The sequence below is a fragment of the Anas platyrhynchos genome, chromosome 19 (genome assembly GCF_047663525.1).
Source record: "Anas platyrhynchos isolate ZD024472 breed Pekin duck chromosome 19, IASCAAS_PekinDuck_T2T, whole genome shotgun sequence".
Lineage (NCBI taxonomy): Eukaryota > Metazoa > Chordata > Aves > Anseriformes > Anatidae > Anas > Anas platyrhynchos.
Genome location: NC_092605.1, coordinates 8,719,722 through 8,735,063, shown reverse-complemented (window position 1 = coordinate 8,735,063; position 15,342 = coordinate 8,719,722). Strand labels below are relative to the sequence as shown.

Sequence of the window (15,342 nt, the reverse complement as noted above, 5' to 3'; positions counted from 1 at the left end):
CTGCCTACATAAACGAACAAGTTCCTGCTCTTTGGGGACAGTCACAAGGTGAGAGGGATTATTGCAAAATATCTTAAGCTTCCGTATGTAGAAATCTGGTAAGTTCAACTTGACAACATAATCACGGGCATCAATCTATTTCATAAACTTCATTAAGGCATGTCACAACACCAGAGCCACTCAGTTTTCCCATTTGGAAAACTGAATAAACTCCACGTTCGCTTTTCCACAAAGTCCCATCTAGTTAGCACTGATTAACACACTTGGGTATTTGGGTGGGACTGGTTAGGTATAAAAATCATAGTTTGTCACCCAACATGCAAGAAAATGGGAACAGATTTTAAAATGCATATGAAATCAAGGGACGATAAATACTTTTTCTTCCATACATTAAGAATCACTACTCCAATACCCTCCCTTGCAAACACTAGACATAATAAATTCAAATCATTATTAACAGCGTGTTCTGATATGGTTCTTAGAGCAAACAAACTTCTCTTATTAGTAAGAAGTGTGTGTACTACTCTTCATTCTTCTACATGCTCTTTTTACAGAAGTCATTGGAAAACAGTCAGTCTACAATAGCTGCAATTATCTCTGGAGATCCTGAATACCTGCAACTGGAGTCGACTCTGAAAATAAGTAAGCTTTCTCCATTTTTTCCTGTTGATTTTTGGATCATGAACTTGACTGGTCACACCTATCTGTTCAATCACAAGAGATATGAATGTATTATTTGGAACCTACATGCAATAATGGAGTTTTTATCCAGTCAAAGTTAAGAGCTGCCGACTCTAAAATGAATCTTTGGAAATAAACTAGAATCTACCATGCGATTATTCAGAAGTGTCCTGATTTATAAAATACTGTTAGCTAAATGCTAACACTAGATGTCTTTCCCGAAAGACAGCATTTACATTGCAAACTTCATGGAAATTCGCCAGCTGGTATACTGGATATACCTCTCTGAATTTTCTCCACAGTAGTAACTGAAGAAACTCCCCTATTGCCTCCAGTAGGAAAATGCTGGTGTAGGAAAAAATTAATGATTGACTTTTACCATCCAGTAACTGCAATCTAGCGCAGTCAGTGAACTTAATGGTTATCACTGTCCAACAACACCAGCTTTCCAAAGAACTTTGACAGAGTTCTCCACGAGAACTTTCATGACGTTGGTCGGTGCAGACCAGCTTCTCTGAAATTCAGCCCTCAGCAGACAAGGTGTTCTCAATTAACTAGTTCCAATATTCACACCATGAGGCCAGCGGCAGCTCTTCTGCAAATCCCATCAGAGGGCTCGTGATTCTACCAGTACATTAAATAATGTGCAATGCCTCATTAGTGTGCCAGAGGATACATTCATGGTCTTATGTGCAGAGTTCTAGAGCTGCGCAATCCCCGTTAATCAGTTTATTTGATTGTATCAGAGCGAGCTTAATAGAATTAAGGGAGAAATACAAAGTCAGAAACTCCTCCAAGCTGGAAGCAATGAAATTCAGTTGTAAAGACAGTTTTATTTTTATTAACTTTACCCAGGGATAATACTATCAGATAAACTAAAGGTCAGATACAATAAAAAGTATCTAGGTCAAAGGGAACCACTATAGCACCACGGAGCTTGAGATATGGGACTGAAAAAACATAAACAAGAACTTCTAAGCCACCTTGGAACATTTTCAAGTCTGCCTGTAACGCAACTTTGTTAGGTCTCAACACAAAGTGGGGCAATAAGCTTTAGGAGACTTCATTCGAAGCTCCTGCCTCGTCAGATCTGCTCACAGTTAAATATTTCAGTATATTCCTCACACATTTTGGCAAGTCAGACTACCAGCCCCATTTTTAACCTTCTGCACCACACATAATAGAAGGGCTGTAACCATCAGTGTTGGATTTCTAGCCAAAACACTAAGGAAACACAACGTTCAGGACAACAGGCCTTCATGGGAAATTCACTGAAGCCTTGAAGCCAAAACTTCAATGGGCTTTGCTGCAGGTCTTTAGTTTTCTTTGAACAGCTAACATAGGAACAAAGGTGCAGCTTTAATGACCTTGGTGATGATAAGAGTGAATATAAGAAGCAAACGCTACAGCTAGGTACCTTTTAAACCAGTAGATCTCCTCCGGATCTGCAATTCCATATTCTCTTAACTTCATAACCATCAGAGAACTCTTCCTGATGGCTTGCTCATAGCGCTGGCTTCGGGAGAGGAAGTTCAAATCCTCGTGCTGGAAGTCAGGGTCATTAATAACTAAGGCCTCTGGGGACAGAAGAGACGAGGAAAACAAACTCAGTTTTCACAGGCCACAGTAAATTGTGCATGAAATGATTCAGCTTTTTTCCCTCTGCTGTACCTCAGGTTGCAGAAACCAAAAAATTAAAACACAGCATTAAATGTTAATGAAATCAGGAAGATGTCACAAAGCTCTTGAGTGTTTTGGATAGAAGGGCGCTTACAACTAGGCACTTTCTCATTACTCCACGTAAACCACATTTCAAATTAGGCACATTCAGGACTTAGCAGGAGATTAACTCACTGATATAAGAACTGCATGCCACTCAACTATTTCACCTCCTCAAATGGCCACTGTTACTGTAGGATCAGATTGCCTCACGAACATCTGATCACCGTGCAACTTCTTGGAGGAGGGCACAGCTATTAGTCCCCCTGTGCTGTCTGGAAACCCAGGCACCCAGAGGCTACAGACTTTCCCTGTCCCCTTTGGCACAGACATTGCACAACACCGGCCTCTGCCAGTCCCACCCCCAGCACTGGCCGGGGAAGAAAAGATGGCAGCATTGCAGTAACCCCATATATCATAGCAGTGACAAATAAGAAACACGCCAACTCCGTACCGTTGGGCAAGAGCACACCAGAAGGACAAGAACGAGGGGAGAGGGCCCCGAACAGATGCCCCTGGGAAGCTGCCTCTCACCAGGCAGAAGGGGGAGGATGGGAGCCTGGCACCCTTTCACCAGCCTCACATCCCCCCCCCTGCACCCCAAGGGGGGAAATCCCTTCCCTCAGGCACCCCCCTGCCTGCACCCCATCTCCTCACAGCCTGACCCTCTCCCTGGAGCACCTCATCTCCCCCAAAGCCCCCTCAGGGCCCTCCTCTCCCCCCTAGAACCCCCTTTCCTCCCCTGAAGGCCCCCCAGAGCCCCCTCAGGGCCCACAGCCGCCCCTCCCGAGCCTCCCCCCCTCTCCTCACAGCTCCCCTCGGGGCCTCCCTCACCAATCTCCTTTCGGCGCCGGGTGCGCTCGGCGCCGCCGTCCAGGATGTGGGTGAGCAGCTCGGGCTGGAAGGTGGCGGCGGCCCGCTCCCTGCGCAGGTCGGCGTTCATCATCGTGAGGCGGCGGCGGCGGCTCCGCTTCGGCTCCGCTCGGGTCGGGTTCGGCTCCGCTCGGCTCCGGTTCGGCCCCGGTTCGGCTCCGTTCGGCTCCTCTCGGTTAAGGTTCGGGTCGTCTCGGTTCTGGTTCGGCTCCGTTCGGGTCCTCTCGGTTCTGGTTCGGCTCCTCTCGGTTCAGGTTCGAGTCCGTTCGGGTCCGCTCGGCTCCTTTCGGGTCCGGTTCGGCTCCGACTCGGCTCCCCCCGGCCCAGGTTCGGCTCCTCTGAGCTCCACCCGCCCTGCGCCTGCGTCCGACCTCAGCTCCGCCAGCCCCCGCGTGACGTCACGCCCGCGACCTCACGCCCCGCCACGTGACCCCACCCCCGGCTGGAGGGGGGGGGGGGGAGCGGAGGGGCCAGAGGTGAGTGCGGGGCGGGGGGGGGGCACGAAATAGGGCTGGGAACGGGCACGGTGCATGCATGAGGCACGGCGTGCCTGGGACTGGGTGTAAATTCAATCGGGCTGCAAACGTGCGTGCAACGTGGTGTGCACGGGGCTGCATCTGCATTAAATCCTGCCTTAAATGTGCATGCATGGTGTGCACGGGGCTGCATCTGCGTTAAATCGTACCTGAAATGTGCATACGTGGGGTGCACAGGGCTGCACATGCATTAAATCCTGCTTTAAATGGGTGTGGAACATGTGCACGAGGTTGCACATGCAGTAAATCATACCTTAAATGTGCGTACGTGGTGTGTACAGGGCTGCACATGCATTAAATCCTACTTTAAATGTGCATGCATGGTGTGCACGGGGCTGCATCTGCATTAAATCCTGCTTTAAATGGGTGTGGAACATGTGCACGGGGTTGCACATGCAGTAAATCATACCTTAATTGTGCATGCGTGGTGTGCACGGGGCTGCACATACATTAAATCACACCTTAAACGTGCATACGTGGTGTGTACAGGGCTGCACGTGCATTAAATCCTGCCTTAAATGTGCATGTGCGGTGTGCACGGGGCTGCACATGCATTAACTCCTGCTTTAAATGTGCATGCATGGTGTGCACGGGGCTGCACATGCATTAAATCCTGCCTTAAATGTGCACACGTGGTGTGTACAGGGCTGCACATGCATTAAATCCTACTTTAAAGGTGCACGCATAGAGTGCACGGGACTGCACGTGCATTAAATCATACCTTAAATAAGCATGCAACGTGGTGTCCCCGGGGTTAAGCATGCATTAAATCAGGCTGTATATATGCATATGGCATGGGGTGCCTGGGGCTGGGCATAAATTAAATCGGGCTGTAAATGTGCATGCAACATGGTATACCCAGGGCTGGGCATGCATTAAATCATACCTTAAATAAGCACACACCATGGTGTGTGCCTGGGGCTGGGCATGCATTAAATCATGCTTTAAACGTGCATGCCACATGGTGTGCCTGGGCATGCAGTGCACATGTGTTCAGTGTGCATACGTGGTGCGTCCTAGGGCTGAGCGTGCATTAAATCGTGCTGTAAATGTGCACACAGCGTGGTACATCTGGGGCTGGGAGTGCATCAAATTGTGCATTAAACCATGCATACAATATTCTGCAGCTGTGGCTGTGCTTGCCTGAAACTGTGCACTAAATGCAGATAATGTGTTGCATCTGGGACTTCTCATTCCTTGTGAATTAAACATGCGTACAACATTTTGCATTTGAGGCTGAGCATACATTCAATCGTGCATTAAATTAAGTATTAAATTTACATATAACATGTTGCATCTCAGGCTGGATGTGCATGTAACTGCCGTATCTTGGCTGTGCATTCAATTGTGAATTAAGTAACAGATTGATCATGCACATAACGTGCTGCATCTGCAGCCACGCGTTTAATAAACGATTAGTTAAATGGCTCATTAAGTGCCCACACAGCATACTGCACTGGGACAGGGCACAGGTTACGTAGCGCCTTGGATAGCACACTGTGTGTGGTTAATGTGCTGCACTTGGAGCCAAGCATACACTAAATGCACACATAACGTGCTGCTGCTGATGTTGTGCAGTGCATGCAGGATCACCCTGCTTTCGGTGGCCTCCCACAGCTGGTCTATGGGATGGCAGCGGGGTGTTTTGAGAGGTTACAGCCCCCTGAGCAATGCATGGGGTGGGGAAGAGGCACCGAGCGTTAAAGCCTTGGGGTTGCAGCTCAGTGTGTCCCTGCTGCTGTGGGGTCAGTACTGGTGCTCCCCAGCACCTTGGGAGGCATCCCTTGTCTGGTTTGCAGGGGCTGTGGGCAACAATTGGCATCTTCCCCCAGTGGGGCTTGAAGCCAGAGAGAAAAGTATTAAATGGAGCACAGAAACTTGCCAAATCCAGAGACTGCAAGGGAGAAAGCAGAGAAAATGCCAGAAGAAACCACTCTGGGGCACAGCCACATGCCTGGCCACAGCACAGAATTGTTCTCCAACTGCAGGATCAGCCAGTGCCAGAATTGAATTTCCTATCCTGCAGCATGAGAAGACTCAGGACTATCTCTTAAGTTTTACTGCATGGCACCCTGTCACCTCAGCAGCCTGCAGCTCCGTCCTTCACACTCCCTGAACGTCTCAATCCCTACTTTTCTTCACTCACCATTATTTCCACTTCCTTAATCTTCATCAACTCACCCGAAATGTGGGGGAAACCTGGGGGGTCTGGTGGGCTGCCTGTTGCTGTTCACGTCGGGTTGTGGTGGGGGAAGGCAGTCTCCTTCCATGCCAGGGGAGGATGCTGCACGCAGCACTCAGCGGGGAAGGCAGGCAGCTCCTGCAGCCCCCTGGCTGGGGGGGACATTGGCACAGCAGGGGTTTCAGGGCAGTCTCACCCAGCACCGGGCCAGGTACAGGTTGGCAGGAGCTCAGATCTGCTTTCCTACAGGTTGCTTGAGATGCTGCCAAATGCTGGGGTCTACTACTTCCCATGGGAGATCAATAGCTCCGTGCCAGAGGGGGAGGCACTGAGGACGTTTGGCAGGTGAGAAGGGTACCCCGGGTGTCGGGTCTCTCCTTCGCTGCCCTGCACCCCCCTGCTTGGTTTGTAGTGCCCGTTGCACACCGCTGAGCTTCCTGCATCCCTCGCTCCCAGGTTGAGCTGCTACGACCTGGCGCGGTCCGAAGCCATCCTCAGTGCTCAGCACAGCGAAGCCCAGCACCGCGTCCGCGTGGACACCCGACTGGTGGAACCGTTTGAAGCCCAGCTGGGATCCCTCTACATGGTGCTAGGAGAGGCTGAACACAGGGAAGGTAAATGAGTTACCCGAGGAAACGCAGGTTGGCTTCACCCAGTGGTGCTGACTCATGGTCTCCCTCTCCCAACTCAGCTGTGGGCTCAGGCATTCAGTGGTGAGAGCTCAGTCAGTACCTGTGCAGCTCTTAAAATTGTTTTGCTACCACCTGCTTCAGCATCCACATCCATACCATGGCCACAAGCTTCACTCAAAGGAGTCCCCACACAGTGCCACAGATTGCACAACACTGCTTTGGTGCCACCTGCTCAAGGAACTGGTGCCTGGTACTCCTGCTGGTGATTCTTCAGCTCCTTCACAGCTCCCTGGGCACACGGTGAGACACACCATCGGAGGTTAACGTTGGCCAGGGCAGCTTCAGCCTGTGCCACTGCCTCTGGTCACACAAAGTGCCTAATTCAGGGCAGGAGCAGCCAGTCACTCCTTGGTGACCACAGGAAGAGCCACCCTTATCTTGGTGAAAACCTGGTGCTGTGGCACAGCTCTCTTTAGAAGGCAGACATGCCTTAGCAGCACAGCTGAGCTTGCAAAACCTGTACTAAAGCATTCTGGCTCCGCTGCCATCAGATCAGGTCAGCTTTGCTCCGTGACAGATTGCAGTAACACCTCCCTGTGAGCTGGCTGGGTCAGTCCTTGCCATCCTTGAAAGGCTCTAATTATACCCCTGCTCTCAGCGATGGGGCATGAGGAACACGGGCAGGCTTTGTCACGCAGGGCACTCTGTTGTCACCCTGCTGCCCTTTCCTGGGGTGCCCTGAGTGTTATTCCAGCTGCACGGTGCTTTGTGTGGGGAGTGGATCAGGGCTGGGCCACGGGGTTGTGAAGCAAATCCCGAGAGTTGTCTTGGCCACACCTGGTATCAAGCATCCACATTTGTGCCCTCGAAACCCTTGGTGGCAGGTGGGAAGCCACACTGCACGTGGCTTCTGGTGTGTCACCTGCTAAGCCTCCGCTGCGAAATTCCTTCAGAAAGAGTTGTTGTTTTGGTTGTCACCACTTCAGAGTGAGCTGGCCCCATTCTGCAGGCGTGGAAGGGGAGGACCAAGAGGCAGCACTGAGCCTTTTTAAGCCCAGCTTTGTTCTGTCCCCCTCTTGCCTGCACAAAGGTGTTCACAGATGGGCTTAAACCCAACCCTGATGTTTTTTACACATGGAAAACCAAAACTGCACAATCCAGCCACGAGGTAGATGGATGCTGTGTGCCTGCTGAGGACACCAGTGTCAGCCACCAGCATTTGGCAGCCAAAAAGGCAGAGGGAAGCCAAAGAATTAACCTGCACTCAGGTCTGTGGTGGCATTCAGCCAGACTTGTCTCCTCCAAGGTCCTGGGCCATGGTTATTTGGCCACCTGGAGCCATACACTGCTAGAAGGAACCTCTCTGCGTGCCCCCAAGCTGCTGCATCTGTTGTGCTTCCTACAGAAGCTTCCCGTTTATATTCCTAGGTGAGAATCCAGTGATAAAAGCCCGGATATTGACCTGCGTGGAAGGGATGAATGTGCCCTTGCTGGAACAGGCCATACAGGAGCAGAGGAAGTACTTCAGTGAGCGGCAGCAGCGGATGGGAACGGACACATCCTGATGGCAGCTCCGAGCCGTGCTGTGAGCTGGTCCCCACCACGGCCAGCTGGTAGCACTGCCATTGGCAACAAACATCTTGAAAGTGTATTTAGAAGGTGGGTTTGAAACACAACTGCTTTTTGGCATGGCAGAGAGAGGTCAGTAAGTAGGGGAACATGTGAAGACTGTGAATCAGTATGTAGTTGCGGAGCTGCCAGCATGTGGCAGGTGTCATCACTGAAAATCACTCAGGGAGACGGGTTTGTTGTTTAAGAGGGTGGGTAAGGAAAGAGCAGGTGATTTACAACAGTCCTGTTGTGACGCAGGGCTTAGAGATGTCAGAAAAAGGCAAAGTATATGGAGCTGGAGTTAAGCACCTGTGCACACCCCCCACACACACTACCAAGGTGCAGCAGATAGAAGGTAAAGGCCATTAGTGCAAAGTTCATTAGCCCTGCAAGGCTGCGGGTCCAGCACACACATGTGCTGTGTTGCAGTGACTCAGCTGCCACACAGGAGCATTCCTGGCAAAACACTCAGGTCTGGACTGAACAAAGGAACAAGAAGGGCGAGGAGTCACTACTTTCGGTAGCACTTATCTCTACAGGGGTTCAGGAGCTTGTGTTCAAGGCAGGTCGTTGACTTTAGCTCTAAATTAAATATTTGCAGTGCTCTGAGAACCACCACTTTACTTTCTTCCTTGACACAGTTAAGTTTAGGAAACTTTAAACCACTATTTTTTGGAAGTATCTAAAGGTTTTGTTTGGTATGTTCCTAAATAAAGATGAAAAGAGAACGTGACCTGTCTTTTATTGATTAAAAAAACCTCTTTCTTGCTAAGACAAATGCATTAGTCCCTGCTGAAACACCACGGATGATGTAAGAAAATTTAGCAAAATGCAATTTTCCTCCCACTACAAAGTAGTGGGTGTGTAAGGAAGCACTTAGTTTTGAAAAAGTTGCAAGAAGAGGAGTTGAAATTACATCAGAGCCACTCTGGTTTAAGAACATGGTGCTAGGTCCACCCAGCAGGATTAAATGGTCAATAAAAAGACAGAAAAATCACTACTGTGAGATGAGAATAAAATGGTAGTGCACACAAGAAGACTTTCCTGTGCAGTGGGAACTGCTGGACCTGGAATAAGTTGGGACTAACTCAGCCACCTGCAGCCTTTCCTGTTTTTTTGTTTACATTCCCTGGTGGAGCATTTAGAAAATAAGGACTGAAGCCATACAGCGCACAGAAGTGGATCAAAATGGAACAGATATTGGCAAAGTCCCATTTTACCAGCAGGCTTGATTCAAGATCCTGAGATTGCTCAATAATTACAGTGCTTGTGATAATCTTTAATCATAGTTTAGCCTTCTGTTTTTCTTCATGCAGTTACTAAGCTCTGAGATGCCTGCCTCTGCACACTGTTCAGCCCAATTCCAACAACATAAGATAAAAGATTTTTTTTTTTGTAAGACACAATGATTAAAAAAAACAGACAAGAGGAAATGTGGCAATGCCTCGAGATGCAGATGTGAATGCAAACTCAAACTTCACAACCCACAAGAGAACCCACGCAGGAGCTTGCCTTGGACATGAAAATCCATAGGGAGCTGGGGCCCAGCTCTGCTAGCCACTTTAGTTCCTCCAAATCAGCAAAATCAGAATCACTTTTAAGGTATTTTGAGATGGTGACTCAGCAAAGTCCTAAATCTGTCCTGTTTAGGTCACCTGTAGATGCACAGCCAGTGGGCTACTGTGTCCTGCTGTGCCCACCCCCAAATTCTGGAAGAAGGCAGACCTGGATCTCCATGACTCTGCCTTTTGTGGTGCCACAATTTATGATTTTTTTTTTTAATCTTGTCCTCTACCAGCTGGCAAGTCAATAATTAATCCGCCCCCTACAAGGACATCTTCCAAAAGGCTGACCAAGCATTGCAGCCCACAGCGTTCACGGGACAATTGCACAAGATAAAGAAAATAATGCATTTGTGCCACATGTTTGCCCTGAGCATGTTCCAGGGAGCCCTAATTACATACCACATCCCCTTTACACCAGGTACTGCACCAACAGAGCTGGAGAGCTTCTCTTGGCCCCGTGCAGCCTTTCCCCCAGACCCCAGGTGCCACTTTGCATAGGTTTTCCTCAATTTTTGCTTTAACCAACGCATCCCACAGCCTCAATGCAAGCATATGGCCCTGGGCAGGGCTTGGGGGGCTTTTTTGGGGCCTGTCTGGCAGCCCCACAACCCAGGCAGCCCTGCCTGCCGGTGCTGTCCCCACCCACAGCTGTTCCTGGGCAGCAGGGAAGGGAAGCAGACATTTTCTGTCTTCCTGCACCTCATTTCCCCCCCTTAGGAAACAGGGCCAGCTGCCCCCTGCTAGAGCCAGGAGGCCAAGGCCATGGAGACCCTCCAGCAGGCGTTCCAGAAGGTGGAGAAGATCGGGGAGGGCACCTATGGCGTGGTGTACAAGGCTCGCAACAAGCGCACGGGGCAGCTGGTGGCCCTCAAGAAGATCCGCTTGGACTCGTGAGTGGGGCCGAGCCCTGTCCCCAGCACCACCATGGGAGTGAGCAGGAGGGCCCTGAGCACAGCCCAGTGTCCAAAGTGGTGCTAGAAGCTCAAAAAGAGCCTGACATGAGGGGAAAAATTCTCTCCAGGCTGACATGAGTACAGCTATGGCCCATGGCACCATGTCCCAGGGCCGGGGAGGCAGCCGCCATGTTGGGCTGCAGCTTCTCCCTCAGCAGTGCAGTGCTGGGGCCTGGTGATGCTCAGCACCCAGCAGAGCTGACTTGGGTGGGGACCGAGTACATAAAAACGTATCCCCAGTCCTCTGGGTTGGCCCTGGGCTGTTTCTGCACTGAGGGGTGTCACTGCAGATAGGCAGCCATGGTAGACTGCGCCCCATGACTGTTCCCTCCCTCACCACCCCCATGGCTCCATTTCCCCCCAGCTCATGCTCTGTTCCAACCCAAACCTGGGGTGCCCCATGTGAGACCTTCTCCTGGGCCCAGAATAGGGCACAGTGTTAGGGGAAAAAGGGAAACAGCACCCTGCCAGGCTGCAAGGTCCAGCTGTGGGACAGGGTGCCCTACAGCCTACCTTTACCACAGGGAAACAGAGGGCGTCCCCAGCACAGCCATCAGAGAAATCTCACTGCTGAAGGAGCTGAAGCACCCCAACATAGTCAGGTAAGAGCCATAAGAACCCTCCCCATCAGCTCACTGACCAGCTGCTGCTCATCGATGTGGTCAGCTCCAGATCACACAGCAAGAGTAGCCTTCCAGTCCTTCACTGACTACACAGAAAGAAGGAAAACAAACCAACCAACCAAAAAGATGCAAGAATCTCTTCTGCTTCCTTGTACAGCAGTAGCTCACAGCATTACTGCTTCACTTCACCAACACAACCTGGTTCAGACTACTGCTACCCCTCATCCTGGGTGCTGCTTTTATACCTAACTCACTGCTCTGCCCCAGAGGGCTCTCAAAACAGATGCACCTGTGCGAGGGAGGAGGGATGTTTAGGAATTGGCAAAGGTCTGGAGAAGAAGGTCACCCCAGGTGTCTTGTAAGAGGCTGTAACATCCTTGTATAGCATGGATTCCCATGCAAAGGTACTGAAAGGAGTGCTTGCACTTCTCTTGCAGGCTCCTAGATGTCGTGCACAGCCAAAAGAAGCTGTATCTGGTATTTGAATATCTCAATCAGGACCTGAAGAAATATATAGATTCCTCCCAAACTGGAGAGTTTCCTTTAAGCTTGGTCAAGGTACAGTGCAGAAAGAGTGAGTGCTAATAGGCTTGCAAGAGTGCGTGTCCTTGCTGCCTTCTGCTGGTCGGAGCCAGCACTGAGCTGCTTTTAGCCAGACAGCACTGGGAAGGGATTTATCCTTGTCTGGAGTCATTCAGTCTGTCGGATCTCTGACACTACAGCTGGGAAACCTCCTGGTGCTATTGCTCAGGGCATTTGTTTCCCAGCTGTTTCCAGGCTCTCCAGCCCATCTCTGTGTTGAATAAACTGTTGATATGAGGATAACAGAGGAATCTATTGCTAATTGCTTTTGCATGGAGTAACAGATGAGTGGAAGGGACTGCCACTGCTTAAATTGGAATGTCTCTGTCCCCCTACAGAGGGGGAGCAGTTTGTGTGCATCTCTGGGTAGTAGCCTGCAAGCCTGGTGTTGCATGACAGCAAGATCATGTTTCCCATTCAGGTTGATAAACAATCCAAAGCGTGTCGGTTCACATGACTAAACCTTTGAAATGGTTTCAGTTGTGGCCTTGTCTAAACTCTCTTCTCTCCTCAGAACTACCTTTTCCAGCTGCTGCAGGGTGTGAGCTTTTGCCACTCACACAGAGTCATCCACAGGGACTTGAAGCCACAAAACTTGCTCATCAATGAAGCAGGAGCCATCAAACTGGCTGATTTTGGTCTGGCAAGAGCTTTTGGAGTTCCCTTGCGGACATACACTCACGAGGTACTGTTGAGACTCCCTGCCATCTGACAGCATGGTCCACAATGTGAACAACAGCAGCACAAGTGACTTGATCCACAGCTGTGCCAAAACACCTGCCCTTAACCTCACCTGTAGCTAAGGGGTTATCTTGTGTCCCCACAATGTGCTGACTGCTTCCATCCCAGCCTGCCTGCAAGCTGGGTTCCCACCTTCTCTGCATAGGCTATATTTTTTCCAGTGACCTGCTGAAAAACAATCTGTTAATCCTAATCATGCTGTCACTAAGGTGTCTGCTAATTAGGCACGGCCTTGGCACACTCTGATTTATCCAGTCACTGAGACACAACCCAGAAAAGAGAATCCCATGCCTCTACACAGAGCCTGTTTGTTGGTTCCTTACCAGGTGGTGACTTTGTGGTACCGAGCCCCTGAAATACTCCTGGGATGCAAATACTATTCAACTGCTGTGGATATCTGGAGTATCGGCTGCATCTTTGCAGAAATGGTAGTATGGGTTTAAATGGTGTCCTTAATGAGTGGGGAGGACGCAGCTGCAATGGGAAGTGGAAAAGGAGGGGCAGGATGCAGAAAGTCCTGTGGGCCCACCCTGTGTTGGGGTGTGTTTTATGGAAACTCCACCCTGAGGGTTAGCTGAACGCTCAGAAGGAAATCTGCTGGCTGTAGGGACTTGGCAGAAGGCAAAGCAGCCTCTGTAGTCCAGTTGCAGTGTCAATATGTGGTGATATCAGACTTCATTCTTGCTGCTGCAGCATTCAGAACCTGGGAGGAGATAACTCTATTGCAGGTGTCCCCCACCAGCCTGCAGAGAAGTAGCACTTGGCACAGCATCACTCTTTGGGTCTCCTAGGTGTCCACAGTCTACTTCAAAGAGCTCAACATCCCTGCAGTGAGACAGCACTGCCCCTACCTCCCAAAACCTGTGAGGTGCAGATCAGAAGAGCCTGGGCAAGTAGGTGGGGAGGGTGCTAGCCTGCAAGAGAAAATGGTAGGAAACTGGAGGCAAAGAGGGATAAGGGTCTGGTTGAGAGAGAGTCAGCCTTAGTGGGGCCTGAGTCCACGGAGGGGAGCTGGAGACAAGCCCTGGTGAGTTTCACAGCCACTGCCTAAACTGCCCTGCTCTGTGGACAGCAGTTTGCAGAAGGAAACAGGGCACAAAGCTAATGGAGAGGTGGGAACTGGCTGCTTTTTTTGCCCCAGGTGACCAGGAAGGCCCTGTTTCCAGGGGACTCTGAGATCGATCAGCTCTTCCGGATCTTTCGCACCCTGGGTACTCCCACTGAGGCGACCTGGCCTGGGGTGACACAGCTGCCTGACTACAAGGGGGACTTTCCTCGGTGGAGAAGGAAAGAGATGAAGGAAATCGTTCCCAACTTAGATCGAGATGGCAGAGACTTACTGGCAGTGAGTGAGGGTTCATAACAAGACCTGGGGAAACGACCTTATCAAACCAGGCAAAAAATAGAGATATTTGGGACTGATCTACCTTGAAGTTTGTTAGCTGATTTGGCTCTAATGTTCATCTTTGCCAACACATAAAAACCAGATCATGGAAGAGGGCTAAATGCTGGCTCTGAAATAGGGCTGTCAGTGTGGGTTCCCCTAAGGCACCACTGCACAGAGGGTCTGAAAGGCCCTGGAGTGTAACCCACACGGTAACTTCAGCTGTGGGTTATTCCTCAAGCCCAGAGAGAGGAAAAGGCAGGAAAAACATCTGCATTGGGGCAGATGTTTTTAGAATCCTAAAGCTTTTAGAATCCTAAAGCTGGTGGGTTTTTCTCTTGGCAGCAATTGCTCCTGTACGACCCCAGCAAGCGCATCTCAGCCAAGGCAGCCCTCAGTCACCAGTACTTCTTCTGGAAAAGCCCGCAGAGCACCGAAGAGCAACGTGTGATGCAGAGACACTGCAGATGAAGTGATGCAGCTCTCCCCGTGCTGTGTACCCCTGGCTAGCAGCGCAGATCTGGTTTGGGGCACTTAGCAGGGGACTAGCTGGGGCTTGGGGCCTCACTTCTGAGGAGCCCTGAGGGGAACATTCTTGCAGTTAGAGACTCTCAGCCTGTTGCTGGAGGAGGATTTGCCTAGGTTATGACCAGTAGAGCTGTTTTGAAGAGGTCGTGTGGAAAGGTGGGGTTATTTATCATCATAAAACACTGATATGTAAGTGGTAGAGCATACTTGTCCTTCATTAGCCAGCAAGCTAAGGTGACACACGGTGTTCTGGAGCATCACCAGCTCTTGCTGCAGGTCTGACGGTGGCAGTTCCTGACACCAGGGTGTGCTGGAGCTCCACCGTGGGTAGGACAGCACTGCTCTGCTCAGCTGGTCGTTGCTGTTAACAAGAACCAGGTTTGTCAGTGTTAGACTCATTGTTTAAGTTGAGCTGTTTAATAGAGCTAACATTCTGCTGTTTTGCAAGCTGAGGAGTGCTGTAAGGTATCTGAACTTGTGTTTTAGCTGGGACTGAGAAGCCAGAAGATCCAGTTAGCGTAAAGCACTTAGGTTGGAAACGGTGACAGCTGAAACACCAGCTTTCCATCATCGGTCCAGATGTAACACTGCTTCCTTTGCTTTATTGTCTTGGAAAAGTTTTTGCCTTCGAGTGTTTGGAGAATTATAACTAACTTTTAATGTGTTTTTGACATCTGAGATTTTTTTTTCCAATACAGAAAAAAATAAAGGCTTGTCGTTTGTTCAGAAGCA

The 15,342-nt window shown here is 50.1% G+C and overlaps 3 protein-coding genes and 1 long non-coding RNA gene across 9 annotated transcripts in view; 2 read left to right on the top strand and 2 right to left on the bottom strand.

Moving 5' to 3' along the window:
- Positions 1-3,642, bottom strand: part of ACOX1 (acyl-CoA oxidase 1) — a 20,266-nt gene extending 16,624 nt beyond the window's left edge. Inside the window, exons 1-2 of one of the 4 annotated variants that reach the window (XM_027471370.3) lie at positions 3,235-3,642; positions 2,099-2,258 (exon numbers count right to left, since the gene is read on the bottom strand). In XM_027471370.3, coding sequence (XP_027327171.1) covers positions 2,099-2,258; positions 3,235-3,346 — 272 coding nt within the window. In that variant the 5' untranslated portion in view covers positions 3,347-3,642. Of the gene's footprint in view, positions 1-2,098; positions 2,259-3,234 lie in introns of those variants that run through there. The other 3 variants (XM_027471371.3, XM_072025794.1, XM_027471372.3) reach the window with 3 other exon arrangements.
- TEN1 (TEN1 subunit of CST complex) lies at positions 3,616-8,967 on the top strand. Of its 2 annotated transcripts, XM_027471377.3 has the most exons (4): positions 3,616-3,749; positions 6,241-6,336; positions 6,448-6,605; positions 8,052-8,967. In XM_027471377.3, exons 2-4 carry the CDS (start codon positions 6,251-6,253, stop codon positions 8,186-8,188), a joined length of 381 nt encoding a protein of 126 aa, XP_027327178.2. In that variant the 5' UTR covers positions 3,616-3,749; positions 6,241-6,250; the 3' UTR covers positions 8,189-8,967. The 2 variants fall into 2 exon arrangements, with proteins under 2 accessions (XP_027327178.2, XP_038021107.2); XM_038165179.2 differs by lacking the exon at positions 3,616-3,749 and having other exon boundaries at positions 3,769-6,336.
- Positions 4,811-13,311, bottom strand: LOC139999095 (uncharacterized). The gene is made up of 2 exons (XR_011804146.1): positions 13,022-13,311; positions 4,811-12,866 (listed from the first exon to the last, which is right to left on the bottom strand). It is a non-coding gene; the product is annotated as an uncharacterized lncRNA (long non-coding RNA).
- On the top strand, positions 10,556-15,342 carry CDK3 (cyclin dependent kinase 3). Of its 2 annotated transcripts, none has more exons than XM_005010169.6 (7): positions 10,556-10,689; positions 11,277-11,354; positions 11,813-11,933; positions 12,472-12,642; positions 13,025-13,126; positions 13,840-14,043; positions 14,428-15,342. In XM_005010169.6, exons 1-7 carry the CDS (start codon positions 10,562-10,564, stop codon positions 14,551-14,553), a joined length of 930 nt encoding a protein of 309 aa, XP_005010226.1. In that variant the 5' UTR covers positions 10,556-10,561; the 3' UTR covers positions 14,554-15,342. The 2 variants fall into 2 exon arrangements, with proteins under 2 accessions (XP_005010226.1, XP_071881901.1); XM_072025800.1 differs by lacking the exon at positions 14,428-15,342 and adding an exon at positions 13,490-13,725 and having other exon boundaries at positions 13,840-13,978.